Source organism: Procambarus clarkii, chromosome 49, assembly GCF_040958095.1.
Source record: "Procambarus clarkii isolate CNS0578487 chromosome 49, FALCON_Pclarkii_2.0, whole genome shotgun sequence".
Lineage (NCBI taxonomy): Eukaryota > Metazoa > Arthropoda > Malacostraca > Decapoda > Cambaridae > Procambarus > Procambarus clarkii.
The window spans coordinates 22,062,849-22,090,348 of NC_091198.1; the positions used below are offsets into that span (position 1 = coordinate 22,062,849).

Below are 27,500 nucleotides of genomic sequence, written 5' to 3' on the forward strand. Positions count from 1 at the left end.
CACCTCACACCAGACACCCCACACCCCACACCTCACACCAGACACCCCACACCCCACACCCCACACCCCACACCTCACACCTCACACCCCACACCTCACACCCCACACCTCACACCTCACACCTCACACCTCACACCCCACACCCCACACCCCACACCTCACACCTCACACCAGACACCCCACACCCCACACCTCACACCTCACACCCCACACCCCACACCCCACACCTCACACCAGACACCCCACACCCCACACCTCACACCCTACACCCCACACCTCACACACCTCAGTTAAGAGCTCCTCACAGCGCTCTCTCTGCAGTTAAGAGCTCCTCACAGCGCTCACTCTGTAGATAAGACAATATAACACTTGGAAGGGATATGCGACAGACTAAGAGCTACAATTTGATAAGAAAGCACTACCTGCCTTGAGTATAACATGAATGGGTTTCGGGGCTTAGTGTTCGCGCGGCCCGGTCGTCGACCAGGCCTCCTGGCTGCTTGACTGGTCAACTAGGCTGTTGGAGGCCGCTGCACGCTGCCTGACGTATGAATCACAGCCTGGTTGATCAGGTGTACTAAGTCAGCATGACTATATAGCACTTGCAAGGGATCCGAGAAGCAGGAGCTGGGATGTTTGGATAGAGTGAAGGATTGGTGGGCTATTTGGGGATCGAACGCCGACTCTGCAAGATTCAAGGCCTTCGCTGTATCGACTTGTCCGACGGATTTGGCTTATACGAGGCAGCTCATATATATATATATATATATATATATATATATATATATATATATATATATATATATATATATATATATATATATATATATATATATATATATATATATATATATATATATATATATATATGGGGGAGGGGAAATGCTTGCTGCGTCCTCGGTTCCTGTCCAGAAGCGGAGGAGCTTCAAGAGATCCATAACCTTTAGGCATTTGTCTTGTATGTTTTGTTTTGTAACCTTTAAATACACAATAAAGGAAAAAAAAAAAAAAGGGAAGGGGGTGGTAGGAGAAAAGCACACAGAAACTGTATTGGAGGGGACCTACATTCCCTCCAATGCGTTATGTGTGGTTTCCTCCGAGGCTATGGGATCTCCCTTCTTCCAGCCAGAGGTGGTACTCCCTTCCCTTTTAATTATAAAAAAAAAAAAAAAAATATATATATATATATATATATATATATATATATATATATATATATATATATAAAATATATATATATATATTTTGTCCGGTCGTGATGGTCAAGTGGATTAAGGCGTCTTGTACATACCAGTTGCGTTGCTTCTGGGAGTATGGGTTCGAGTCACTTCTGGGGTGTGAGTTTTCAGTTGCATATGTCCTGGGGACCATTCAGGCTTGTTCGCATTTGTGTTCCTCACGTGTGCCCCAAAGAATGAGGTGATTTGGTAAAATGCTATGCCCAAGATAACTATCCGAGTGCCGGCGGTGGGGTGGTTCAAATAGCCTCGGCTATCACCTCATTTTGTCCGGTCGTGATGGTCAAGTGGATTAAGGCGTCTTGTACATACCAGTTGCGTTGCTTCTGGGAGTATGGGTTCGAGTCACTTCTGGGGTGTGAGTTTTCAGTTGCATATGTCCTGGGGACCATTCAGGCTTGTTCGCATTTGTGTTCCTCACGTGTGCCCCAAAGAATGAGGTGATTTGGTAAAATGCTATGCCCAAGATAACTATCCGAGTGCCGGCGGTGGGGTGGTTCAAATAGCCTCGGCTATCACCTCATTTTGTCCGGTCGTGATGGTCAAGTGGATTAAGGCGTCTTGTACATACCAGTTGCGTTGCTTCTGGGAGTATGGGTTCGAGTCACTTCTGGGGTGTGAGTTTTCAGTTGCATATGTCCTGGGGACCATTCAGGCTTGTTCGCATATATATATATAAATATATATATATATATATATATATATATATATATATATATATATATATATATATATATATATATATATATATATATATATATATATATATATATACATACATACATGTTCCTACACCACTCAATGAGGCTTTCCAACTAATGTTTTGCATATCTTAACTACCTTAAGGGGTAACCTAGAATTTAACAAGGTTAACTTCTAGGTTAACTGTTCCTAGTTAACTGTCTAGGGAACCGGAGGACAGATTCACGAAGCAGTTACCCGAGCACTTACGGACGTGTACATCTTTCTTCAATCTTTGACGGCTTTGGTTACATTTATTAAACAGTTTACAAGCATGAAAACTTGCCAATCAACTGTTGTTATTGTTATAAACAGCTTCCTGGTGCTTCGGAGCTCATTAACTGTTTAATAATTGTAAACAAAGCCGCCAAAGATTGAGAAAAGATGGACAGGTTCGTAAGTGCCTGCGTAACTACTTCGTGAATCTGGCCCCAGGTTCGTAAGTGCTTGCGTAACTGCTTCGTGAATCTTGCCCCAGGTTCGTAAGTGCTTGTGTAACTGCTTCGTGAATCTGGCCCCAGGTAGTCGCTAGGGAAGGCTGGCCACGGGCCTGGACCATGATTTATAAAGCATTTACCTCTCCACTTTCGGAACCTGTACATCTCTCCTCAATCAAGGTGGCTGTGTTTGTATTTCTCAGTCTAAGAGTTTGGAACCGCTGCTAACACTGCAGCTCGTGAACTGTGTAATGGAGGTAAAGAAAGCTGGTATGATTGTGTGGAGATGTAGAGGTTTCGTCTGCGGAAATGTCTCTGAGTGAATCCTGGTGCAGGAGAGCCTCTTCCTGCTCTCTCTCTCTCTCTCTCTCTCTCTCTCTCTCTCTCTCTCTCTCTCTCTCTCTCTCTCTCTCTCTCTCTCTCTCTCTCTCTCTCTCTCTCTCTCTCTCTCTCTCTCTCTCTCTCTCTCTCTCTCTCTCTCTCTCTCTCTCTCTCTCTCTCTCTCTCTCTCTCTCTCTCTCTCTCTCTCTCTCTCTCTCTCTCTCTCTCTCTCTCTCTCTCTCTCTCTCTCTCTCTCTCTCTCTCTCTCTCTCTCTCTCTCTCTCTCTCTCTCTCTCTCTCTCTCTCTCTCTCTCTCTCTCTCTCTCTCTCTCTCTCCGTCTCTCTCTCTCTCTCTCTCTCTCTCTCTCTCTCTCTCTCTCTCTCTCTCTCTCTCTCTCTCTCTCTCTCTCTCTCTCTCTCTCTCTCTCTCTCTCTCTCTCTCTCCGTCTCTCTCTCTCTCTCTCTCTCTCTCTCTCTCTCTCTCTCTCTCTCTCTCTCTCTCTCTCTCTCTCTCTCTCTCTCTCTCTCTCTCTCTCTCTCTCTCTCTCTCTCTCTCTCTCTCTCTCTCTCTCTCTCTCTCTCCGTCTCTCTCTCTCTCTCCCTTTCTCTCTCTCTCTATCTCTCTCTCTCTCTCCGTCTCTCTCTCTCTCTCTCTCTCTCTCTCTCTCTCTCTGTCTCTCTCTCTCTCTCTCTCTCTCTCTCTCTCTCTCTCTCTCTCTCTCTCTGTCTCTCTCTCTCTCTCTCTCTCTCTCTCTCTCTCTCTCTCTCTCTCTCTCTCTCTCTCTCTCTCTCTCTCTCTCTCTCTCTCTCTCTCTCTCCGTCTCTCTCTCTCTCTCCCTTTCTCTCTCTCTCTATCTCTCTCTCTCTCTCTCCGTCTCTCTCTCTCTCTCTCTCTCTCTCTCTCTCTCTCTCTCTCTGTCTCTCTCTCTCTCTGTCTCTCTCTCTCTCTCTCTCTCTCTCTCTCTCTCTCTCTCTCTCTCTCTCTCTCTATCTCTCTCTCTCTCTCTCTCTCTCTCTCTCTCTCTCTCTCTCTCTCTCTCTCTCTCTCTCTTTATCTTCTTTATCTTCTTTCTCTGTCAGTTTCTTCAGTTCCATCCGGTCCATTTGGTATTTTATCCCATTGGGTGTAAGAATACCAATAAAGTTTGGGTGTAAGAACACCAATAAAGTTTGGGTGTAAGAACACCAATAAAGTTTGGGTGTAAGAACACCAATAAAGTTTGGGTGTAAGAATACCAATAAAGGTGAGAGTAAAGAACAAGGAGAGTCCGCTACGCAAGAGATGTGTAATTACCTTGGAAGGATTTACAGCACCACAGATTCTAAATTATTTCTCCCCGAACACCTGAGGCTCAGGTGAGATTTAAGGTTGAAGTTGGCAGTTTATTTTCTCCAAATAAAAGCAAAAGAAGCAGCAAGAAAATTATTGTGTCTTTTGAATGTTGTGAAAAACATTCCATATTAATGTAGGATGTGTTTATTATAGATAATAAGACACAATATTAGAACTGGACACAACACGCTGCCTACCTGGTAGGAGTAACATAGTTTCGGTCTGTCGTGGACCTGCATTACGACGTTTCGATCCTTTAGTGACTGAAAAGGCGTTTGGGTCTGTCCTGTTGGACCCTTAAATTAGCGACGTTTCTGCCCGTTCTGGGCCCCTTATCACGATGATTCGGTCCTTTATAAACCCTTCTCACGATGTTTCGGTCTTTCAGTCCCTTGAAACGGCGTACGTTTGGGCCTATCCTAGACTCTTGTCAACGTTTCGATCCGTTATCAAGTCGTCTCAGACTTGATAACGATCCAGGACGTCTTCTCTCTTTCAATAGATATGTGTGTGAGGTAAGATGTTATGAAGGTCTTGAATACCGTCGAGTTTAAACCTCAATTACCTTCCGAAGGGTTCCCTTCCTTACCCTTAATACAACAGTAAACACCATTTAGCTCATTTATCACAAAGGAATAAATAAATCACCGTTTCATATAAACACTCATTTATTATTGTCATCGCTCGTATAAAATAATTAATCTGACAAGTACAAAAGCTCAGCCACTCCAATAATACGAAAATGGATTCGAAATTAACTGAAAAACGGATTGCTGAGGAATTCAATTCACAACATGGATTCACTGGGCATGAGAGCGCTCAAGGTAGGCCGGTGTGAGCTCTTATGTCTACGCTACGGGGCCTATAGGCCCTCGGCAGGCTTGCAAAAACCGAAATCAAACCACAGCAAAAATAGTTTAGTGTGCCCTGGAGGCGGGAGAAACACAAGGAAGGGTTGGCAAGGGTTTGGAAGCAGAGTTACTCAGATTATCAACTAAATATTGGGAACTTGTGAGTATGAGAGATGCCAGGGATCCCGTTTAGTGGCTTGGGTATCTTTCTCGGTGGCCAGGGATCCTGTTTAGTAGCTTGGGTATCTTTCTCAGTGGCCTGGGATCCTGTTTAGTAGCTTGGGAATCTTTCTCAGTGGCCAGGGATCCTGTTTAGCAGCTTGGGTATCTTTCTCAGTGGCCAGGGATCCTGTTTAGTGGCTTGGGTATCATTCTCAGTGGCCAGGGATCCTGTTTAGTAGCTTGGGTATCATTCTCAGTGGCCAGGGATCCTGTTTAGTAGCTTGGGTATCTTTCTCAGTGGCCAGGGATCCTGTTTAGCAGCTTGGGTATCTTTCTCAGTGGCCAGGGATCCTGTTTAGCAGCTTGGGTATCTTTCTCAGTGGCCAGGGATCCTGTTTAGTAGCTTGGGTATCTTTCTCAGTGGCCAGGGATCCTGTTTAGTAGCTTGGGTATCTTTCTCAGTGGCCAGGGATCCTGTTTAGCAGCTTGGGTATCTTTCTCAGTGGCCAGGGATCCTGTTTAGCAGCTTGGGTATCTTTCTCAGTGGCCAGGGATCCTGTTTAGCAGCTTGGGTATCTTTCTCAGTGGCCAGGGATCCTGTTTAGCAGCTTGGGTATCTTTCTCAGTGGCCAGGGATCCTGTTTAGCAGCTTGGGTATCTTTCTCAGTGGCCAGGGATCCTGTTTAGCAGCTTGGGTATCTTTCTCAGTGGCCAGGGATCCTGTTTAGCAGCTTGGGTATCTTTCTCAGTGGCCAGGGATCCTGTTTAGCAGCTTGGGTATCTTTCTCAGTGGCCAGGGATCCAACTGAAATCTCGTTGAGCAAGTTTGAGCACTTGAGGAGATCGAGACTATTGGTCTGGTCTCTAGTGATGCCTCGCATCTCCCATTGACTTCCACAGATTCCCACAGCATCCCTCTCACACTCTTCCGCACGCTAGCATCATTCCGTCCAGTGGGTCACGGGGTAATACTAGAACTGTACAAAGGGAATAACGCTATACAAGAGTCAATACATATCTGGCAACGCTCAGGTGGAGTTAGCTCTGAGCAAGACAGCTGTGACGGGGGGAGATGAGGCAGGTTAGGTTATGATTGGTTGGGTTAGGATTGGGTTAGCTTAGGTGGGATTGGTTAAGTGTATTTGTTACTTTTGTTACCGTCTGACTGTCTGGTCTGGAGAGTGTCCTTGGCTACACCTAGTTTACCTCTGTCCTGGTGAACCGTCAGGACATCATGGTGGAAATATTTGAAGTTCATGCGGTGATGTCCCGGCGGTGATGTCACTGTGGTAATGTCCATGTGGTAATGTCCATGTGATGATATCCATGTAGTGATGTTCATATGGCGATGTCTATATGGTGATGTCAATGCGGTGGGGTCCATATGGTAATATCCATGTGGTAATATCCATGTGGTGATGTCCATGCGGTGATGTCTATATGGTAATATCGATGCGGTAATATCCATGTGATGATGTCCATGTGGTGATGTCCATGTGGTGAAGTCCATGAGGTGAAGTCCATGTGGTGATGTCCATGCGGTGATGTACATGTGGACAGGTCCATGTGGTAATGTTCATGTGGTGATGTCCATGAGGTGATGTCCATATGGTGATGTCCATGAGGTGATGTCCATGCGGTGATGTCCATGCGGTGATGTCCATGCGGTGATGTCCATGCGGTGATGTCCATGCGGTGATGTCCATGTGGTGATGTCCATGTGGTGATGTCCATGTGGTGAAGTCCATGAGGTGAAGTCCATGCGGTGATGTACATGTGGACAGGTCCATGTGGTAATGTTCATGTGGTGATGTCCATGTGGTAATGTTCATGTGGTGATGTCCATGCGGTGATGTCCATGCGGTGATGTCCATGCGGTGATGTCCATGCGGTGATGTCCATGCGGTGATGTCCATGCGGTGATGTCCATGCGGTGATGTCCATGCGGTGATGTCCATGCGGTGATGTCCATGCGGTGATGTCCATGCGGTGATGTCCATGCGGTGATGTCCATGCGGTGATGTCCATGCGGTGATGTCCATGCGGTGATGTCCATGTGGTGATGTCCATGTGGTGATGTCCATGTGGTGATGTCCATGCGGTGATGTTCATGTAATGATGTCCATGTGGTGATGTCCATGCGGTGAGGTCCATGTGGTAATATCCATGTGGTGACGTCCATGCGGTGATGTCGATGTGGTGATGTCCATGTGGTGATGTCCATGTGGTGATGTCCATGTACTAACCTGATTGTGCTTGCGGGGGCTGAGCTTTGGCTCTTTGGGCCCGCCTCTCAACTGTCAATCAACTGGTGTACAGGTTCCTGAGCCTATTGGGCTCTATCATATCTACACTTGAAACTGTGTATGGAGTCAGCCTCCACCACATCACTGCCTATTTCATTCCATTTGTCAACTACTCGGACACTAAAAAAATTCTTTCTAATATCTCTGTGGCTCATTTGGGCACTCAGTTGCCACCTGTGTCCCCTAGTGCGTGTGCCCCTTGTGTTAAATAGCCCGTCTTTATCTACCCTGTCAATTCCTCTGAGAATCTTGTACGTGGTGATCATATCCCCGCTAACTCTTCTGTCTTCCAGCGACGTGAGGTTTAATTCCCGTAGTCTCTCCTCGTAGCTCATACCTCTCAGCCCGGGTACTAGTCTGGTGGCAAACCTTTGAACTTTTTCCAGTTTGGTCTTATGCTTGACTAGATATGGACTCCATGCTGGGACTGCATACTTCAGGATTTGTCTGACATAGGTGGTGTAAAAAGTTCTGAATGATTCCTTGCACAAGTGTCTAAATGCAGTTCTTATGTTAGCCAACCTGGCATATGCCGCTGATGTTTTCCTCTTGATATGGGCTTCAGGGGACAGGTCTGGCGTGATATCAACCCCCAGGTCTTTCTCTCTCTCGGACTCGTGTCGAATTTCATCTCCCAAATGATACCTTGTAACTGGCCTCCTGCTCCCTACACCTATCTTAATTACATTACATTTGCTTGGGTTAAACTCTAACAGCCATTTGTTCGACCATTCCTTTAGTTTGTCTAGATCTTCTTGAAGTCTCAAGCAGTCTTCCTCTGTCTTAATCCCTCTCATAATTTTGGCATCGTCAGCAAACATTGAGAGGAATGAGTCTATACCCTCCGGGAGATCGTTCACGTATATCTAAACAAGATTGGACCGAGTACAGAGCCCTGTGGGACTCCACTGGTGACTTCACGCCAATCTGAGGTCTCACCACTCACTGTAACTCTTTGCTTCCTATTGCGTAGGTATTCCCTTATCCACTGGAGCACTTTACCAGTTATTCCTGCCTGTCTCTCCAGCTTATGTACCAGCCTCTTATGGGGGACTGTATCAAAGGCTTTCCGATTGTCCAAAAAAATGCAGTCTGCCCAGCCTTCTCTTTCTTGCTTAATCTTTGTCACCTGATCGTAAAATTCTATTAAGCCAGTAAGGCAAGATTTACCCTCCCTGAACCCATGTTGGCGATTTGTCACGAAGTCCCTTCTCTCCAGATGTGTTACTAGATTTTTTCTCACGATCTTCTCCATCACTTTGCATGGTATACAAGTTAAGGACACTGGCCTGCAGTTCAGTGCCTCTTGCCTGTCGCCCTTTTTGTATTTTGGGACCACATTACCCGCCTTCCATATTTCTGGTAGGTCTCCCATCTCCAGTGACCTACTATACACTATGGGGAGTGGCAAGCAGAGTGCCTCTGCACACTCTTTCAATACCCGTGGTGAGATCCTGTCTGGACAAACAGCCTTTCTCACATCCAGATCCAACAGGTGTCTCTTGACCTCCTCTCTCGTAATTTCGAACCCTTCCAAGGCCGCTTGGTTTACTGCCCCCTCTCCTAGCGCAGTGACCTCACCATGTTCTATTGTGAAGACCTCCTGGAAACTCTTGTTGAGTTCCTCACACACCTCTTTGTCATTTTCTGTATACCTGTCTTCGCCTGTTCTAAGTTTCAATACCTGTTCTTTCACTGTTGTTTTGCTTCTGATGTGACTGTGGAGTAGCTTTGGTTCGGTCTTGGCTTTGCTTGCTGTATCATTTTCATAATTTTTCTCTGCTTCTCTTCTCACCCTGACGTACTCATTTCTGGTTCTCTAGTATCTCTCTCTGCTTTCTGGTGTTCTGTTATTCCGGAAGTTCCTCCACGCCCTTTTGTTCAGTTTCTTCGCTTACATACATGCCCTATTATACCATGGATTCTTCTGTGTGTATGTGTGTGTGTACTCACCTAATTGTACTCACCTAATTGTGCTTGCGGGGGTTGAGCTCTGGCTCTTTGGTCCCGCCTCTCAACCGTCAATCAACTGGTGTACAGATTCCTGAGCCTATTGGGCTCTATCATATCTACATTTGAAACTGTGAATGGAGTCAGCCTCCACCACATCACTTCCTAATGCATTCCATTTGCTAACTACTCTGACACTGAAAAAGTTCTTTCTAACGTCTCTGTGGCTCATTTGGGTACTCAGCTTCCACCTGTGTCCCCTTGTTCGCGTCCCACCAGTGTTGAAAAGTTCGTCCTTGTTTACCCGGTCGATTCCCCTGAGGATTTTGTAGGTTGTGATCATGTCCCCCCTTACTCTTCTGTCTTCCAGTGTCGTGAGGTGCATTTCCCGCAGCCTTTCCTCATAACTCATGCCTCTTAGTTCTGGGACTAGTCTAGTAGCATACCTTTGGACTTTTTCCAGCTTCGTCTTGTGCTTGACAAGGTACGGGCTCCATGCTGGGGCCGCATACTCCAGGATTGGTCTTACATATGTGGTGTACAAGATTCTGAATGATTCCTTACACAGTGTGTGTGTGTGTGTGTGTGTGTGTGTGTGTGTGTGTGTGTGTGTGTGTGTGTGTGTGTGAGTGTGTGTGTGTGTGTGTGTGTGTGTGTGTGTGTGTGTGTGTGTGTGTTGTGTGTGTGTGTGTGTGTGTGTGTGTGTGTGTGTGTGTGTGTGTGTGTGTGTGTGTGTGTGTGTGTGTGTGTGTGTGTGTGTGTGTGTGTGTGTGTGTGTGTACTCACCTAATTGTACTCACCTAATTGTGCTTGCGGGGGTTGAGCTCTGGCTCTTTGGTCCCACCTCTCAACCGTCAATCAACTGGTGTACAGATTCCTGAGCCTACTGGGCTCTATCATATCTACATTTGAAACTGTGTATGGAGTCAGCCTCCACCACATCATTTCCTAGTGCATTCCATTTACTAACTACTCTGACACTGAAAAAGTACCTTCTAACGTCTCTGTGGCTCATTTGGGTACTCAGCTTCCACCTGTGTCCCCTTGTTCGCGTCCCTCCAGTGTTGAAAAGTTCATCCTTGTTTACCCGGTCGATTCCCCTGAGGATTTTATAGGTTGTGATCATGTCCCCCCTTACTCTTCTGTCTTCCAGTGTGGTAAGGTGCATTTCCCGCAGCCTTTCCTCATAACTCATGCCTCTTAGTTCTGGGACTAGTCTAGTAGCATACCTTTGGACTTTTTCCAGCTTCGTCTTGTGCTTGACAAGGTACGGGTTCCATGCTGGGGTCGCATACTCCAGGATTGGTCTTACATATGTTGTGTACAAGATTCTGAATGATTCCTTACACAGGTTCCTGAACGCTGTTCTGATGTTAGCCAGCCTCGCATATGCCGCAGACGTTATTCTCTTTATGTGGGCTTCAGGAGACAGGTTTGGTGTGATATCAACTCCTAGATCTTTCTCTCTGTCTGTTTCATTAAGTACTTCATCTCTTGTATGTGTAATTACAAGACAGAGCCCTGTGGGACTCCACTGATGACTTCACGCCAATCTGAGATCTCACCCCTCACTGTAACTCTCTGCTTCCTATTGCTTAGGTACTCCCTTATCCACTGAAGCACCTTACCAGCTACACCTGCCTGTCTCTCCAGCTTATATACCAGTCTCTTATGGGGTACTGTGTCAAAGGCTTTCAGACAATCCAAGAAAATGCAGTTCACCCAGCCTTCTCTTTTTTGCTTAATCTTTGTCACCTGGTCGTAGAATTTTATTAAGCCTGTAAGGCAAGATTTACCTTCCCTGAACCCATGTTGATGGGTTGCCACGAAGTCCCTTTTCTCCAGATGTGTTACTAGTTTTTTTCTCACGATCTTCTCCATCACCTTGCATGGTATATAAGTTAAGGACACTGGCCTGTAGTTCAGTGCCTCTTGCCTGTCGCCCTTTTTGTATATTGGGACCACATTAGCCGCCTTCCATATTTCTGGTAGGTCTCCCGTCTCCAGTGACTTACTATTCAATACCCGTGGTGAGATCCCGTCTGGACCAACAGCCTTTCTCACATCCAGATCCAACAGGTGTCTCTTGACCTCCTCTCTCGTAATTTCGAACCCTTCCAAGGCCGCCTGGTTTACTGCCCCCCTCTCCTAATGCAATGACCTCACCTTGTTCTATTGTGAAGACCTCCTAGAACCTCTTGTTGAATTCTTCACACACCTCTTTGTCATTTTCTATATACCTGTCCTTGCCTGTCCTCGAGCATTTCATCACCTGTTCCTTCACTGTTGTTTTCCTCCTGATGTGACTGTGAAGTAGCTTTGGTTCAGTCTTGGCTTTATTAGCTATATCATTTTCATACTTTTGCTCAGCTTCTCTTCTCACACTAACATACTCATTCCTGGTTCTCTGGTATCTCTCTCTACTTTCTGGTGTTCTATTATTTCGAAAGTTCCTCCATGTCCTTTTGTTTAGTGGTGTCTATACTCACCGATTTGTGTCTGCAGGATCGAGCATTGACTCTTGGATCCCGCCTTTCGAGCCATCGGTTGTTTTCAGCAATGACTCCTGTCCCATTTCCCTATCATATCTAGTTTTTAAATTAGGAATAGAATTTTGCTTCCACAACCTGTTCCTGAAGTGTATTCCATTTTTCCACTACTCTCACGCTAAAAGAAAACTTCCTAACATCTCTGTGACTCATCTGAGTTTCTAGCTTCCACCCATGTCCCCTCGTTCTGTTATTATTCAGTGTGAACATTTCGTCTATGTTCACTCTGTTAATTCCCCTGAGTATTTGATACGTTCCAATCATATTCCCCCTTCTCCCTTCTCTTTTCTAGTGTCGCAAGGCTTCTAGTCGCAATTGGTCCCAGCACCGATCCTTGTGGTACTCCACTCGTTACTGTTCGCCAGTCCGACTTCTCGCCCCTTACCGTAACTCTTTGGCTCCTTCCTGTTAGGTAGTTCCTTTCATGCTAGGACCTTTCCTCCCACCCCCGCCTGCCTCTCGAGTTTGAACAGCAGTCTCATGTACGGTACTGTATCAAAGGCTTTTTGGCAGTCCAGAAATATGCAGTCTGCTCAACCTTATCTGTCCTGCCTTATCCTCGTTATTTTATCATAAAATTCCAAAATGAATGTGTGCATGTGTGTGTGTGTGTGTGTTTGTGTGTGTGATAAAAAACTTGATTGACAGTTGAGAGGCGGGTCGAAAGAGCAGAGCTTAACCCCCGTAAGCACAACTAGGTAAATACAACTAGGTGAATAGAACTAGGTGAATACACACACACACACTTTTGTGTGTGTGTGTGGCCTTTAAAACTTGTGTAAGGAATCATTCAGAACTTTGTATACCACATATGTCAGACCAATCCTGGAGTATGCGGCTCTGGCATGGAGTCTATATCTAGTCAAGGATAAGACTAAACTGGTAAAAGTTCAAAGGTTTGCCACCAGACCAGTACCCGAAGTGAGGGATATGAGCTACGAGGAGAGACTACGGAAATGAAACCTCACGTCACTGGAAGACAGAAGAGTTAGGGGGGACATGATCACCACATTCTAGATTCTCATCGGAATTGATAGGGTAAAGACAGGCTATTTAATACAAGGGGCACACGCACTAGGAGACACAGGTGGAAACTTAGTACCCAAATGAGTCATAAACACAGTAGAAAAAACTTGTTCAGTGTCAGAGTAGTTAAAAAATGGAATGCACTAGGCAGTGATGTGGTGGAGGCTGACTCCATACACAGTTTCAAGTGTAGATATGATAGAGCCCAGTAGGCTCAGGAACCTGTACACCAGTTGACTGACAGTTAAGAGGCGGGACCAAAGAGCCAGAGCTCAACCCCTGCAAGCACATCTAGGTGAGTACAACTAGATGAGTGCACACACACACACCAACATGGTTCAATGAATTACAATATCTTATCATTCATCATTTTCTGAACACTTTCACAATCCACCTGCTCCTTGTGCTCCGGACTCTGGTCCTTGGTGGCCCTTCACTAAGAGCTAACTCACTAGCACCACCCCAAACACACAACAAACACACAACAAACACACAGCAAACACACAGCAAACAATAGAAGCGGGCGTGAAATTATAGCAAATGTAGACAAGAAAAATACTGTGAAAAAGAATTGCTAACACATCATGACTATTACTCTCAATAATATGATGTCTCTGGCTATTGCTGTCAGGATTACAGGATTTCCGGAGTGTAGCTATGAGGATATTATTAACTTTTAGTTAAATCTGAGTTAAGATTTGGAATGTTTGAAGAGAGTGATGAAGTCTGTCAAGAGCGCAGCCCAGTTTTATATATATATATATATATATATATATATATATATATATATATATATATATATATATATATATATATATATATATATATACATATATATATATATATATATATATATATATATATACATATATATATATATATATATATATATATATATATATATATATATATATATATATATATATATATATATATATTTACCTATTTACAATGCTTTAAAAAAGAAAAGATTTAACACATAGTTTATAAACTGGATGATTCTTCAGCAACTCTAAACAAATGATAAAATATTGATCAACAACAGGATACAAATTAGTGATAACCTTTTAGATATATATTGACACACCACCACCACCACACTGTGGCTGAGGTCGACTCCCAGGAGCTGGAGACCATCTCCGGTCACCACAAGGTGTGTGTGTGTGAGTACCACTAGGTGAGTACAAGGGGAGATAGTCGAGGTCCCATATAATTTCTACAACCTATAACAAACACAATACCAGTCGCCTCTTCTTTACTGACAGTCCCATAATTGTATTAATAAAAAAAATAAAGTTTACAGAACGAGCAAAATTTTTTTTTATTTTATTTTTTTGTTTTGTTTGCTGAACGATTTACTGCAAATATAAGCAGCTTCACACTGAAAAGTTCTATAATTCTCACTGCTACTTTCAGCACCAACAAGAACTGAACAAAAGAGTAATAATCTGGCAGTCACTAAACTACTGTTTCACTTTCAATTGTTTTTATTCAAGATATTATTAACCCCCAAGAGCGTTCTGACCAAAGAGATGCCCTTGTTAAGAGATAAGTCGTTTCTGCATTCATTCTTACTTCGTTATCTCACATTTAATGGTAGTTTTCTCTCCAATTAGCATTAGCCTTCTCTCTCAGTTTTCTAACTGTCCGTTCTACGAGTCAACGCTGTGCATTGTATGCAAACAACTTTTGGGTATCTGTTTTTTTTTTTTTAGTTTCTTAAGCGTTGAACTACATATGAACAGAATTGCCTTAATGTGCTTTACAAATACTAAAGTTTACCTTAAAACAGTCACGTTTTTTCTATATACAACCGACACTGTCGTTTTCTATGATACATGAGCCGACGAGCGGTGATGCTCGTACATTAATATATCAACACTGGAGATGTCATCAGACGTCACCAGACATCAACAGACGTCACCAGAAGTGCCTATCAGCACCTGGATGGTTACCTCAGACCACCTCGATGATTTACCGACCATGAAGCAGGTAAACTTTAGGCCTGATCGTAGACCAGGACTAATGTAAACTCTCCGTGTATATACACTGAGAGCGGGAATATTCCTCTTGCTGAATATGTACTTTGCATCTGAGGATTAAATAGGCGTATCTTAATTCTTAGTTCCGTTTTTAAATATTTCGATTAACCAAACTTTTCTGCCTTAGTGTTCATATTCATTGTGGTAAATAACTGAATTAGATCTAGAATAGAATTAGATCTATCACGGAATTAGATCTATCACTTAACTGGGTCCATATGTGGATTAAATCTGTTATGGGATAAGTGATAGCATGGACGTAAATCCGTCACTGGAATTACACAGGATTTGTCTAATGTCGCTGCAGTGGCTACGACAGATTTTTCTCTCAGCTGAGAAGTTTCCTCCATCACATCTCTACAGATACTGGTATCTGTTGTCCTGATATTGAGAAATCTATGACTGGTTAATCCAGAGCTTTTCGAACACACTGAAGATTGAAACTGTTCGATTTAATAGATAGCAGTGTCTTTGGTATTATGGAATAATCTCTAGTCCATCTATACATAATGTGTTGGCACAGACCGGCTTCTGATCGCTAGGCAGAGCCGGAGGAGAAAGGGAAAAAGCGAATTCTATGGTGCGGTGGAGGCGGGGCCCCCACACCCGCTCCTGAAGGTGGCAGGTGTTGCCTCAGACGTGCATGTCGGGGGTGTCGTCGTGGGTGTAGGACGAGGGGGACAGCTGGGTGTCGACGTGGGGGTTGTAGGCGAGTGGCTGTCTCTGTACGCCACGTCGGGAAGCTGTGCCGTTGTGAGGCTGGCCAGCTCCCGGCATCAAGCACTGGCCGCTGGGGGCGCACAACGCGCCATCTTCGCCGCTCTGGCAGCTGCTGGTGTAGTCTGGAGGCCACTCGTGCTGAGGGTCGCCCTCGAAGGATGTCGCCAGACTACTGCGCAGCGTCGCCGAGGAGCGCAGGGTGCCGTAGTGCGAGGGTGAGATGGGCTTACAAGGATCGCAAGCAGGGTGAAGCTGGACGTCATTGCCACTATCACTGCTACCATCGTGGCTGGCCTTGCTAAATGCCTGCCGAGAATTATCCCGCCGGTAGTAGACAGCGGCGAAGACCAGCAGGTTCAGAATCAGCAGAGAACAGCCGATTGCGACGGTGAGGCTGAGGGCTGTAGTGTAAGGGAAGCCGCTTTGGAGTTTCTGATTAGCGTCGAGGTCTTCCAAAAGTCCAGCAACGCTGCTGGTGTTGACGACGATCCGTTCGGTGGGCCGAAGAGTGCTCTGGGTGGGCGTCGACACCTGCTGCGTGGTGGGCGGCTGGGTGGTGGGCGGGGGCAGGAAGTTGCTGGACAAATTGGTAGGACGCGTCGGACCTGAGAAGGTATCGGGCTGGAGGTAATTCGGTAATCTGTGGAACGGGGAATCTGGTCCGTAGCGGGACCCGACTCTCTCAAGGCCCGGCACCAACCAGGACCAGAGCGCCACGCGACCGGCGTGATAGTGATCGCGAACACGCCCGCGTCCTCCTGTGGATAAACACAGCCAGTTAGTCCTTGTACTCTGCCATACACTCTTCTGTACCGCAGCTCTGTGCACACACACTACGGGAACAAGATTCCTTTCAAGATTATTTTTGAATTATAAAAAATATGAAGATTCTAACTGAATATTGAGTGATCTTAATATACTGACAGCTTTTGATTATATTTTACTGTATTATTTAATAAATCTTACTTTATTACTTATTACATCTTACTGTATTATTTATAATATCTTACTGTATTATTTATAATATCTTACTGTATTATTTATTATATATATTTTGCATCATATTGATATAATATTTTTCATTATTATTAATTGTCGCAGTTACACACACACACACACATATATATATATATATATATATATATATATATATATATATATATATATATATATATATATATATATATATATATATATATATATAATATAACGCATTCTATAGAATGGAAATGGGTATTAACATCCTATTGAATCAATAGGAATAATTTTGATGGAAGAGTAAGGAAATAATCATCATCATTATCATTAGAGCGCTTTACTCTAGGGGGGTTCAGCCCCCCCACTCCCACCCTGGTGTATCATACCGGGAAGAGACACGAGACCTCCTAAGCAAGGTGCAACCCTCTGGTACTAAGCCCTGTGTACCATGATCTACCGGATCAAGGGGCGATTCAGAGGGAGACCCGGTCAGAGATTCTTGACTTGATCACAACAAAAACTCCCGTTGTATCACTGGACGTGGTCGACGATGGAGGAGCCGGAACTCCTCCTGCTCAGCAGTATCGTAGCCGTAGAGGGGCTGTTCGACCCCCACCACCCTCACTGGTCACCTGATCCTCACCTCACCACGTCACTACCTCGCAGCCAGGACGGTGTTTGTCCGGAGAGTGAGCTCTCTACTCTCCGAGAAAGCTGCCACCGACGTTGTCACTAGCATTAACGAGCAGAACCCTTCCTTGACTGCTGTCACTGTTAAGTTCATTGCTGTACATGACAGCCACCTCTGCACCATTAAGGTCACCTTCACATCGCCTGAAGAAGCTACCTTTGCTGCTACCAATGACTTCCTGGGCTTTGGTGTCCCCAGTACTCCTCGCCAGATCACCAAAGAGCACTATAACCGGCTTCGTCAATGCTACAAGTGCTATACCTACGAACACTTCACAAAGAATTTTGCATCTCAGGATCAACTGTCCAGCAAGTGCGCCGGGAACTACCACTTCAAAGACTGCACTAACGACTGACTTCACTGACTTCTCTGTGAAGGTGAACATACTGCGGTCTCCGCTGAGAGCCCCGAAGACTTGAAGAAATCAAGAAGATGTCTCACGCCAGACAGGTCAACCATTCACCGAGCACCAGCAACATTCAACGTACAAGCCGCCAACTTCCCGGTGCTTCCGGATGGCGCCGGAGCTACGATGCAACCTGAAAGCCAATGGGGGCCTAGCTCCCAGTCCGCCAACCAATCATCGACTCAGCCGCAACAGCCACAACCTCTCTCTAGCCAATCATCAAGCCAGCCTTCACCACACCAGTTGCTGGCCACAAACACCGTCTTTGTACTGACACGTCTGGCTGAAATGTTGACAGGCACGAACTACAAAGCATTCGTCCGAATCCTGAACATTACAATACAAATGGCCTCCTAATGTTCACTGTTCCAGAGTAAGTCCTCGCTGCTTCACTAACAGCCACTACTACCAATTCAACTTCTGACATTTCCATCTCTCCAGCTGCACTTGCAGATCTTGTGTCTGCTGGTCCCCATCCTCTGCAACCTACTACAGCGCCAACCAACCCTTCGGTACCTGAACCTACAACAGCATCATCTGCTCCGACTCCAGAACAACCACCAACTACCCCAGTCGCACCTGTGACTACACCAGCTTCACCGGCACCTACACCAGTTACTTCTGCACACCTCCACCTGTCTTCTGATGATGACTATCGCCCCGGTTGACACTGAAGAACTCTCACCTCCCCCAGACATGGAGTATAGTACGACTGACTCTCCAGTGGTCAATGGCCTATATCGACAAGGTGACGATATTACAATTGGATCGCCTGATTACAGACGGCTCATCAGACTCATATGTAACACGAGCTATGATGAATACATGCAGAGTGATCCAGGAACTGAAAAGGTGTTCTTGATTCCTTCCCTGACAATGCTCACACGAGGAATCTACACTTCATCCCCGACTTTTCCACAAGGACTTCGCGGAACACAAGAAAGAAGAAGATTCAAGACACCACCAGAAGACAGATTGTCAACACCAAGAATAAAGAGGCACTGCCACAGCTACTCTCCTTGACCCGACTCCGAGCCTAGCCAGTTGTGGGGTTGTTCCAGCAACGTAGCTGGGTTAAACCCTGGCTCTTTCTCTACAACGTCTGCCCTTTCTCTCACCGACTTCTCTTCAGCGGTTCCGACTCCAATACTCGCCCTGTGGGGTATCTTATCCTGTATATCATTGAACTGAATTGAAAAAGGAAGTAATTATCAAAATAATGAACCAAGGAGGGGAGACTGCAAAATAATTATAATAATTTATATCTACATGAGTACATACATATGATACATGAACAGAGGAGAATTTACTGGAAGTATTATAGTAATGTTTTGGTAATGTTGGAATTATTAATCCGTGATAGAAATTTTCCTTGGGAAATTTAAATTTATAATAAAATGGATGAGCAGTGTAGTAGAAAACATCCGCCTGAATTATAGGTTTATTTAAAACTTCATCATAAAGTTAGGTATTTGTTAAAGAATAATGTCTCATCGGTACAATTTTATTCAGTTTAGTGTCAATAAAATTGATTGAGTTTCCCCTGTTTCATGTTTAATTTTTTTTTCAATTTCTACTGTTTTTCTTTATTTTGTATGTATTGACTTTCGGTGATCTTTAAAAAATAAATTTTTACATTTATTACTTTATTTAATTTAAAGTTCTTAATTTAATTTACATTTTTTTATTTTATATGTTTATATATTTTATATTTTTTTGTATATATTTTTGGAATCGATATTATTTTTGTTTGAAATTTAAATGAATTATTGTAACTCGTTTGATGATTAAATTCTAATATTAGATTAAAATAGGGACGTAATTTATATTTCCTCCTTATTGCATAATTATATAGTTTAAGTGTGTTATTATTATTAATTTACAAGTAATTTTAATGCATTGATACGCATCTATCCCTTGATTTGTTATGGTGGTTTGAAGTGTAACGATAAATGCTAAGTTTTGGAAATGTTATGAAAACTTTTAAGTTAAGGTAAAATAGAAAACGATGTGTTCTACTGCATTGATTTTTACTCATTTCAATATCTTTTTTTTTTTCTTGTTAGAGAGTCTTATCTTCCCTGTATGAGCCACTTAACCCGTACCACTATACTGTTGTGAGCAGCACGGGGTAATGATCATGGGATTGTGGAGAATGACATCTCGTTCTCTCCACAAAGAAACATCTCTCTTCTCACTGCTGTTTACTTCTTAGTGGTCGAGCTTTCACTCTGCCTCTGATGATGCTAAACTGAACTTAGCGAAACGCTTCACATGTGAATAAAACTCACTCCGGAGAGTTCATTTTCTTCAACGAACATTACCAATTGAAGAAGGCAATACAGTGATCTGTATTAGTCATGCATGTAGAGGACTCACCTAGGTCCAGGTATCTCCTGTGGGAAGGGTCATAGTTAGCCCAGTCCTGCGTCCTGTACCGCTGCTTCTCTCTGGGGATGGCCCACGTCTCCCCAGACCCGCTCTCGTTTGGGTTCCTGTTCGAGAGACGAGTGTGGGTATAGTGTGTGTGGGCACGACGGGATATATAGAGTGTGTGTGGGCACGACGGGATATATAGAGTGTGTGTGGGCACGACGGGATATATAGAGTGTGTGTGGGCAGGGATGAGCACATCTCTCTCCACATGTCTACAGCTATTGATAAAGTATTAGTGAGAGTTGATAGACATTTTTAAAAATAAAGTTTCGCAGTAAGTACAGAAGTTAACATGGAAATTCAACATTAGAGTTATTTATATATGGAGTTTTCAAGTACAATGGGTTTGTGAGATCACATAATATTGGTATTTTTACACTATCACACAAAACGTTTCGGGCAGATGGAAAATAAAGGTCACAGTTCAAATAGAGCTTTGATGAGAAATTTAAGCCTTAGATCAAAATAATAATGTAATAGAAATTCCTCTCCTCTAGTTCAAGACTTTATATATAGAGTCTTTCTGGAGAGGAGCTTTCGATCCCTTGTAACTCTTGCCTGCTGGTAATTACCTTCAGATTGGAATGATAAGAATACATTTGTGGGTGACAACTGTACTTCAAGAACTGTTGTCAGCTAAACGGCTGCTGGTACCACCAGCTGTCAGCAACCATGAGGCTGTTGGTACTACCAGCTGTCAGCAACTATGAGGCTGGTGGTCTACCAGCTGTCAGCAACCATGAGGCTGGTGGTCTACCAGCTGTCAGCAACCATGAGGCTGGTGGTCTACCAGCTGTCAGCAACCATGAGGCTGGTGGTCTACCAGCTGTCAGCAACCATGAGGCTGGTGGTCTACCAGCTGTCAGCAACCATGAGGCTGGTGGTCTACCAGCTGTCAGCAACCATGAGGCTGGTGGTACTACCAGCTGTCAGCAACCATGAGGCTGGTGGTCTACCAGCTGTCAGCAACCATGAGGCTGGTGGTCTACCAGCTGTCAGCAACCATGAGGCTGGTGGTCTACCAGCTGTCAGAAACCATGAGGCTGGTGGTCTACCAGCTGTCAGCAACCATGAGGCTGGTGGTCTACCAGCTGTCAGCAACCATGAGGCTGGTGGTCTACCAGCTGTCAGCAACCATGAGGCTGGTGGTCTACCAGCTGTCAGCAACCATGAGGCTGGTGGTACTACCAGCTGTCAGCAACCATGAGGCTGGTGGTCTACCAGCTGTCAGCAACCATGAGGCTGGTGGTCTACCAGCTGTCAGCAACCATGAGGCTGGTGGTCTACCAGCTGTTAGCAATCATGAGGCTGGTGGTCTACCAGCTGTCAGCAACCATGAGGCTGTTGGTACTACCAGCTGTCAGCAACTATGAGGCTGGTGGTCTACCAGCTGTCAGCAACCATGAGGCTGGTGGTCTACCAGCTGTCAGCAACCATGAGGCTGCTGGTACTACCAGCTGTCAGCAACCATGTAGCTGCTGGTACTACCAGCTGTCAGCAACCATGAGGCTGGTGGTCTACCAGCTGTCAGCAACCATGAGGCTGCTGGTACTACCAGCTGTCAGCAACCATGTAGCTGCTGGTACTACCAGCTGTCAGCAACCATGAGGCTGGTGGTCTACCAGCTGTCAGCAACCATGTAGCTGCTGGTACTACCAGCTGTCAGCAACCATGAGGCTGGTGGTACTACCAGCTGTCAGCAACCATAAGGCTGGTGGTCTACCAGCTGTCAGCAACCATGAGGCTGGTGGTCTACCAGCTGTCAGCAACCATGTAGCTGCTGGTACTACCAGCTGTCAGCAACCATGAGGCTGGTGGTACTACCAGCTGTCAGCAACCATAAGGCTGGTGGTCCAACCAGCTGTCAGCAACCATGAGGCTGGTGGTCTACCAGCTGTCAGCAACCATGAGGCTGGTGGTCTACCAGCTGTCAGCAACCATGAGGCTGGTGGTCTACCAGCTGTCAGCAACCATGAGGCTGGTGGTCTACCAGCTGTCAGCAACCATGAGGCTGGTGGTCTACCAGCTGTCAGCAACCATGAGGCTGGTGGTCTACCAGCTGTCAGCAACCATGTAGCTGCTGGTACTACCAGCTGTCAGCAACCATGAGGCTGGTGGTCTACCAGCTGTCAGCAACCATGAGGCTGCTGGTACTACCAGCTGTCAGCAACCATGTAGCTGCTGGTACTACCAGCTGTCAGCAACCATGAGGCTGGTGGTCTACCAGCTGTCAGCAACCATGTAGCTGCTGGTACTACCAGCTGTCAGCAACCATGAGGCTGGTGGTACTACCAGCTGTCAGCAACCATAAGGCTGGTGGTCTACCAGCTGTCAGCAACCATGAGGCTGGTGGTCTACCAGCTGTCAGCAACCATGTAGCTGCTGGTACTACCAGCTGTCAGCAACCATGAGGCTGGTGGTACTACCAGCTGTCAGCAACCATAAGGCTGGTGGTCCAACCAGCTGTCAGCAACCATGAGGCTGGTGGTCTACCAGCTGTCAGCAACCATGAGGCTGGTGGTCTACCAGCTGTCAGCAACCATGAGGCTGGTGGTCTACCAGCTGTCAGCAACCATGAGGCTGGTGGTCTACCAGCTGTCAGCAACCATGAGGCTGGTGGTCTACCAGCTGTCAGCAACCATGAGGCTGGTGGTCTACCAGCTGTCAGCAACCATGTAGCTGCTGGTACTACCAGCTGTCAGCAACCATGAGGCTGGTGGTACTACCAGCTGTCAGCAACCATGAGGCTGGTGGTCTACCAGCTGTCAGCAACCATGAGGCTGCTGGTCTACCAGCTGTCAGCAACCATGAGGCTGCTGGTACTACCAGCTGTCAGCAACCATGAGGCTGGTGGTCTACCAGCTGTCAGCAACCATGAGGCTGGTGGTCTACCAGCTGTCAGCAACCATGAGGCTGCTGGTACTACCAGCTGTCAGCAACCATGAGGCTGGTGGTACTACCAGCTGTCAGCAACTATGAGGCTGGTGGTCTACCAGCTGTCAGCAACCATGAGGCTGCTGGTACTACCAGCTGTCAGCAACCATGAGGCTGGTGGTACTACCAGCTGTCAGCAAGCATGAGGCTGGTGGTCCAACCAGCTGTCAGCCGAAGTACCATTCGTTCTCCGCTCTGCAACTTTCTGTATGACTTTCAACAGGATTTGTTACACATTGTGTTATACATAATAACTTTCCACATACGAGGTCTTTCCTCCATGAAAATTCTTCTGTTAATAAAGTCTTGATATAACGTGAACAGCTTCTAGTGTTCTTTCTGTTATACTCCCGTTCATATCCACAGTCTGTCACACTGCCATTCAATGTATATATTGCTTTGCAAGTTACAGCAAGACGTGCACCCATCTCTAATTCTTACTCTGTACTGCTCACAGCTCTACCATTAACAAAAAAAAGTACTTCTCTGTTTTAAAAGTTTTCCACTCACTGAAATAAACACTGTTTTGGGGCCCGTAACCCGGAATCAATGATCAAAGTTTTCCAGTTAGCAGACGCGGCCATTGCTCCTAGTCGCCCCTGTCTCAACCACTTGGGGGCTGGACGGTAGAGCGACGGTCTCGCTTCATGCAGGTCGGCGTTCAATCCCCGACTGTCCACAAGTGGTTGGGCACCATTCCTTCCTCCACCCGTCCTATCCTAAATCCTTATCCTGGCTCCTTCCCAGTGCTATATAGTTGTAATGGCTCGGTGCTTTCCACCTGATGATTCCCTCCCCTTCCTAGTCGCCCTATCTATCTATCTATCTATCTATCTATCTATCTATCTATCTATCTATCTATCTATCTATATATGTATATATATATATATATATATATATATATATATATATATATATATATATATATATATATATATATATATATATATATATATATTTACAGTCTTCCTGTCCCATGAAAGTATGAAAGGGCGAGAAAAAGGTTACTTTCAAGGTCTATTGTATTCTGTAGCTGTATCATACAACACCTGATGGTGAAATTAGTTGTTTATACAACACAAGAGAAGTAACAGAGAGGAGATTAAGGTCCCCAAGTGAGCCAACTGTTGATAATCTCGTCATGCTTATGCCAAGAGCTGATCCCAACAGCTTTGTTGATCTCACAATGCAATTATCAGTAGGAAGTGCTAAGCCCGTACGACTATATAGCACTGGGAAGGGGTCAGGATAAGTATTTTTGATGGGACGGGGGGAAAAGTATGGTGCCTAACTTCTTGGAAAGCTGGGGATCGAACGCAGACCTGAAAGAAGAGTATCAAGAATTTTTAATAATTTTGTAGCCCATTGTGCTACATTATAAACCATCCCAGCTCATTCTCTCGAGTCGACACTCCGTGAAAAAAATCAACGTTTTAACAACCCAGGAAGGCTAGAAAGAAAATGCCACTGTTTTGCCCAACTAGGCAATACCTAACTTGCCTAACTAGGCCAAAAACAGTGGCATTTGTGACACTGTTTTCGTGGGAGATATGAACCCAAACAACCCACCTAACCTACCGAGGCCGAGGCTCGGTAGGTTAGGTGTCGAAATTACGGTATTTTAATTGTTATTAATGCGTCATATTGTATTAGGTGGGAGGACAGATATGAATGTTATCCACGCTGCTCTTGTTCCATCTGAACAATGCACCACACTCACTATTCTCACTCAAATAACTATTCAACTATTCGTAACCATCATTAATCGAATATAATCGAACCTAGGGGGCCCTCACCCAGACCTAAGGGCCTCACCCTGACCTATGGGACTCACCCTGTCCTAGGGGCCCATCACCCTGACCTTGGGGGCCTCACCCTGACCTTAGGGGCCTCACCCTGACTTAGGGCCTCACCCTGACCTAGGGGCCTCACCCTGACCTTGGGGACCGTCACCCTGACCTTGGGGGCCCCTCACCCTGACTTAGGGGGCCCTCACTCTGACCTACGAGCCTCTCACCCTGACCTAAAGGCCCCTCATCCTGGCCTAGGGGTGAGGGCCTAGGGGCCTCACCCTGACCAAGGAGCCCCACACCCTGACCTTGGAAGCCTCACCCTGACTTAGGAGCCCCTCACCCACATTTAGGAGGCCTTCACCCTGATCTAGGGGCCCTCACCCTGACCTAGGAGCCCCTCATCCTGACCTAGGGGCCCTCACCCTGACCTAGGGGGCCCCCTCACCCTGACCTAGGAGCCCCCCTCACCCTGACCTAGGGGGCCCTCACCCTGACCTAGGGGCCTCACCCTGACTTAGGAGCCCCTCACCCTGACCTAGGGGGCCCTCACCCTGACCTAGGGGCCTCACCCTGACCTAGGGGGCCCTCACCCTGACCTAGGAGGCCTTCACCCTGACCTAGGGACCCTCACCCCAGACCTTGGGGCCCCTCTCCCTGACCTAGGGGCCCTCACCCTGACCTAGGGGGCCCTCACCCTGACCTAGGAGGCCTTCACCCTGACCTAGGGGCCCTCACCCTGACCTAGGGGGCCCTCACCCTGACCTAGGGGGCCCTCACCCTGGAGCCCCTCACCCTGACCTTGGAGCCCCTCACCCTGACCTTGGGGACCCTCACCCTGACCTTGGGGATCCTCACCCTGACCTAAGGGCCTCACCCTGACCTAGGGGCCCCCTCACCCTGACCTAGGGGCCCCGCACCCTGACCTAGGGCCCCTCACCCTGACCTAAGGGCCCCTCACCCTCACCTAGGGGCCCTCACCATGACCTAGGCCCCTCACCCTGACCTAGGGGCCTCACCCTGACCTAGAGGCCCCTCACCCTGACCTATATATATAAGAGCCTCACCCTGACCTAGGGGCCTCACCCTGACCTAGGGGCCTCACCCTGACCTAGGGGCCTCACCCTGACCTAAGGCCCTCACCCTGACCTAGGGGCCTCACCCTGACCTAAGGGCCTCACCCTGACCTAGGGGCCCTCACCCTGACCTAGGCCCCTCACCCTGACCTAGGGGCCTCACCCTGACCTAAGGCCCTCACCCTGACCTAAGGGCCTCACCCTGACCTAGGGGCCCTAACCCTGACCTAGGGGCCCTCACCCTGACCTAAGGGCCTCACCCTGACCTAGGGGCCCTCACCCTGACCTAGGCCCCTCACCCTGACCTAGGGACCTCACCCTGACCTAGGGGACCCCTCACCCTGACCTAGGGGCCCCTCACCCTGACCTAGCCCCTCACCCTGACCTGGGTGCCTCACACTGACCTAGGGGCCTCACCCTGACTTAGGGGCCTCACCCTGACCTAAGGCCCTCACCCTGACCTAGGGTCCTCACCCTGACCTAGGCCCCTCACCCTGACCTAGGGGGCCTCACCCTGACCTAGGGGCCTCACCCTGACCTAGGGGCCCCTCACCCTGACCTAAGGGCCTCACCCTGACCTAGGGGACCCTCACCCTGATCTAAGGGCCTCACCCTGAGCTAGGGACCCCTCACCCTGACCTAGGGGCCCCTCACCCTGACCTAGGGGCCCTCACCCTGACCTAGGGGTCCCTCACCCTGACCTAGGGGCCCTCACCCTGACCTGGGGGCCTCACCCTGACCTAGGGGACCCTCACCCTGATCTAGGGGCCCCTCACCCTGACCCAAGGGCCCTGACCCTGACCTAGGGGCCTCACCCTGACCTAGGGTCCCCTCACCCTGACCTAGGGGCCCCCTCACCCTGACCTAAGGGCCTCACCCTGACCTAGGGGCCCTCACCCTGACCTAGGGGCCTCACCCTGACCTAGGCCCCTCACCCTGACCTAGGGGCCTCACCCTGACCTAGGCCCCTCACCCTGACCTAGGGGCCTCACCCTGACCTAGGGGCCTCACCCTGACCTAGGCCCCTCACCCTGACCTAGGGGCCTCACCCTGACCTAGGGGCCTCACCCTGACCTAGGCCCCTCACCCTGACCTAGGGGCCTCACCCTGACCTAGGGGCCTCACCCTGACCTAGGCCCCTCACCCTGACCTAGGGGCCTCACCCTGACCTAGGGGCCTCACCCTAACCTAGGGGCCTCACCCTGACCTAGGGGCCTCACCCTGTCTTGATGAAGTTGGTCCACATGGTGATGACGGCCTCACTGAGGGCCACCTCGGTGGTGGTGAAGTTGAGGCCCGCTGAGAGGGGCCCGAGGGACCCCAGCGGGGCCCCGAAGACGTACACCAGCTCGTTGAGGATCTCGTCAGGGCCCGTCTGTAGGAGGTGATGAGCGTCTTGAGTATATAAGCATTGATTATTATTAGTAGTAATGGAGGAGGTCATTTTTGATTTAGAATTTAGATTTTTTTATTCAGGTAAATGTACCCCCTCCTCTGAACTGACAGTACGTTT

General features: G+C 47.0%; 1 protein-coding gene across 1 annotated transcript in view; it reads right to left on the bottom strand.

The window, feature by feature from the left end:
* Positions 1-13,861: 13,861 nt before the first annotated feature.
* Positions 13,862-27,500, bottom strand: part of LOC123763241 (neuroligin-2-like) — a 644,171-nt gene continuing 630,532 nt past the window's right edge. The window contains exons 8-10 of the mRNA XM_069303139.1: positions 27,208-27,362; positions 20,131-20,246; positions 13,862-16,434 (exon numbers count right to left, since the gene is read on the bottom strand). Of these exons, the coding sequence (XP_069159240.1) occupies positions 15,590-16,434; positions 20,131-20,246; positions 27,208-27,362 (1,116 nt within the window). The 3' untranslated portion in view covers positions 13,862-15,589. The remainder of the gene's footprint in view (positions 16,435-20,130; positions 20,247-27,207; positions 27,363-27,500) is intronic.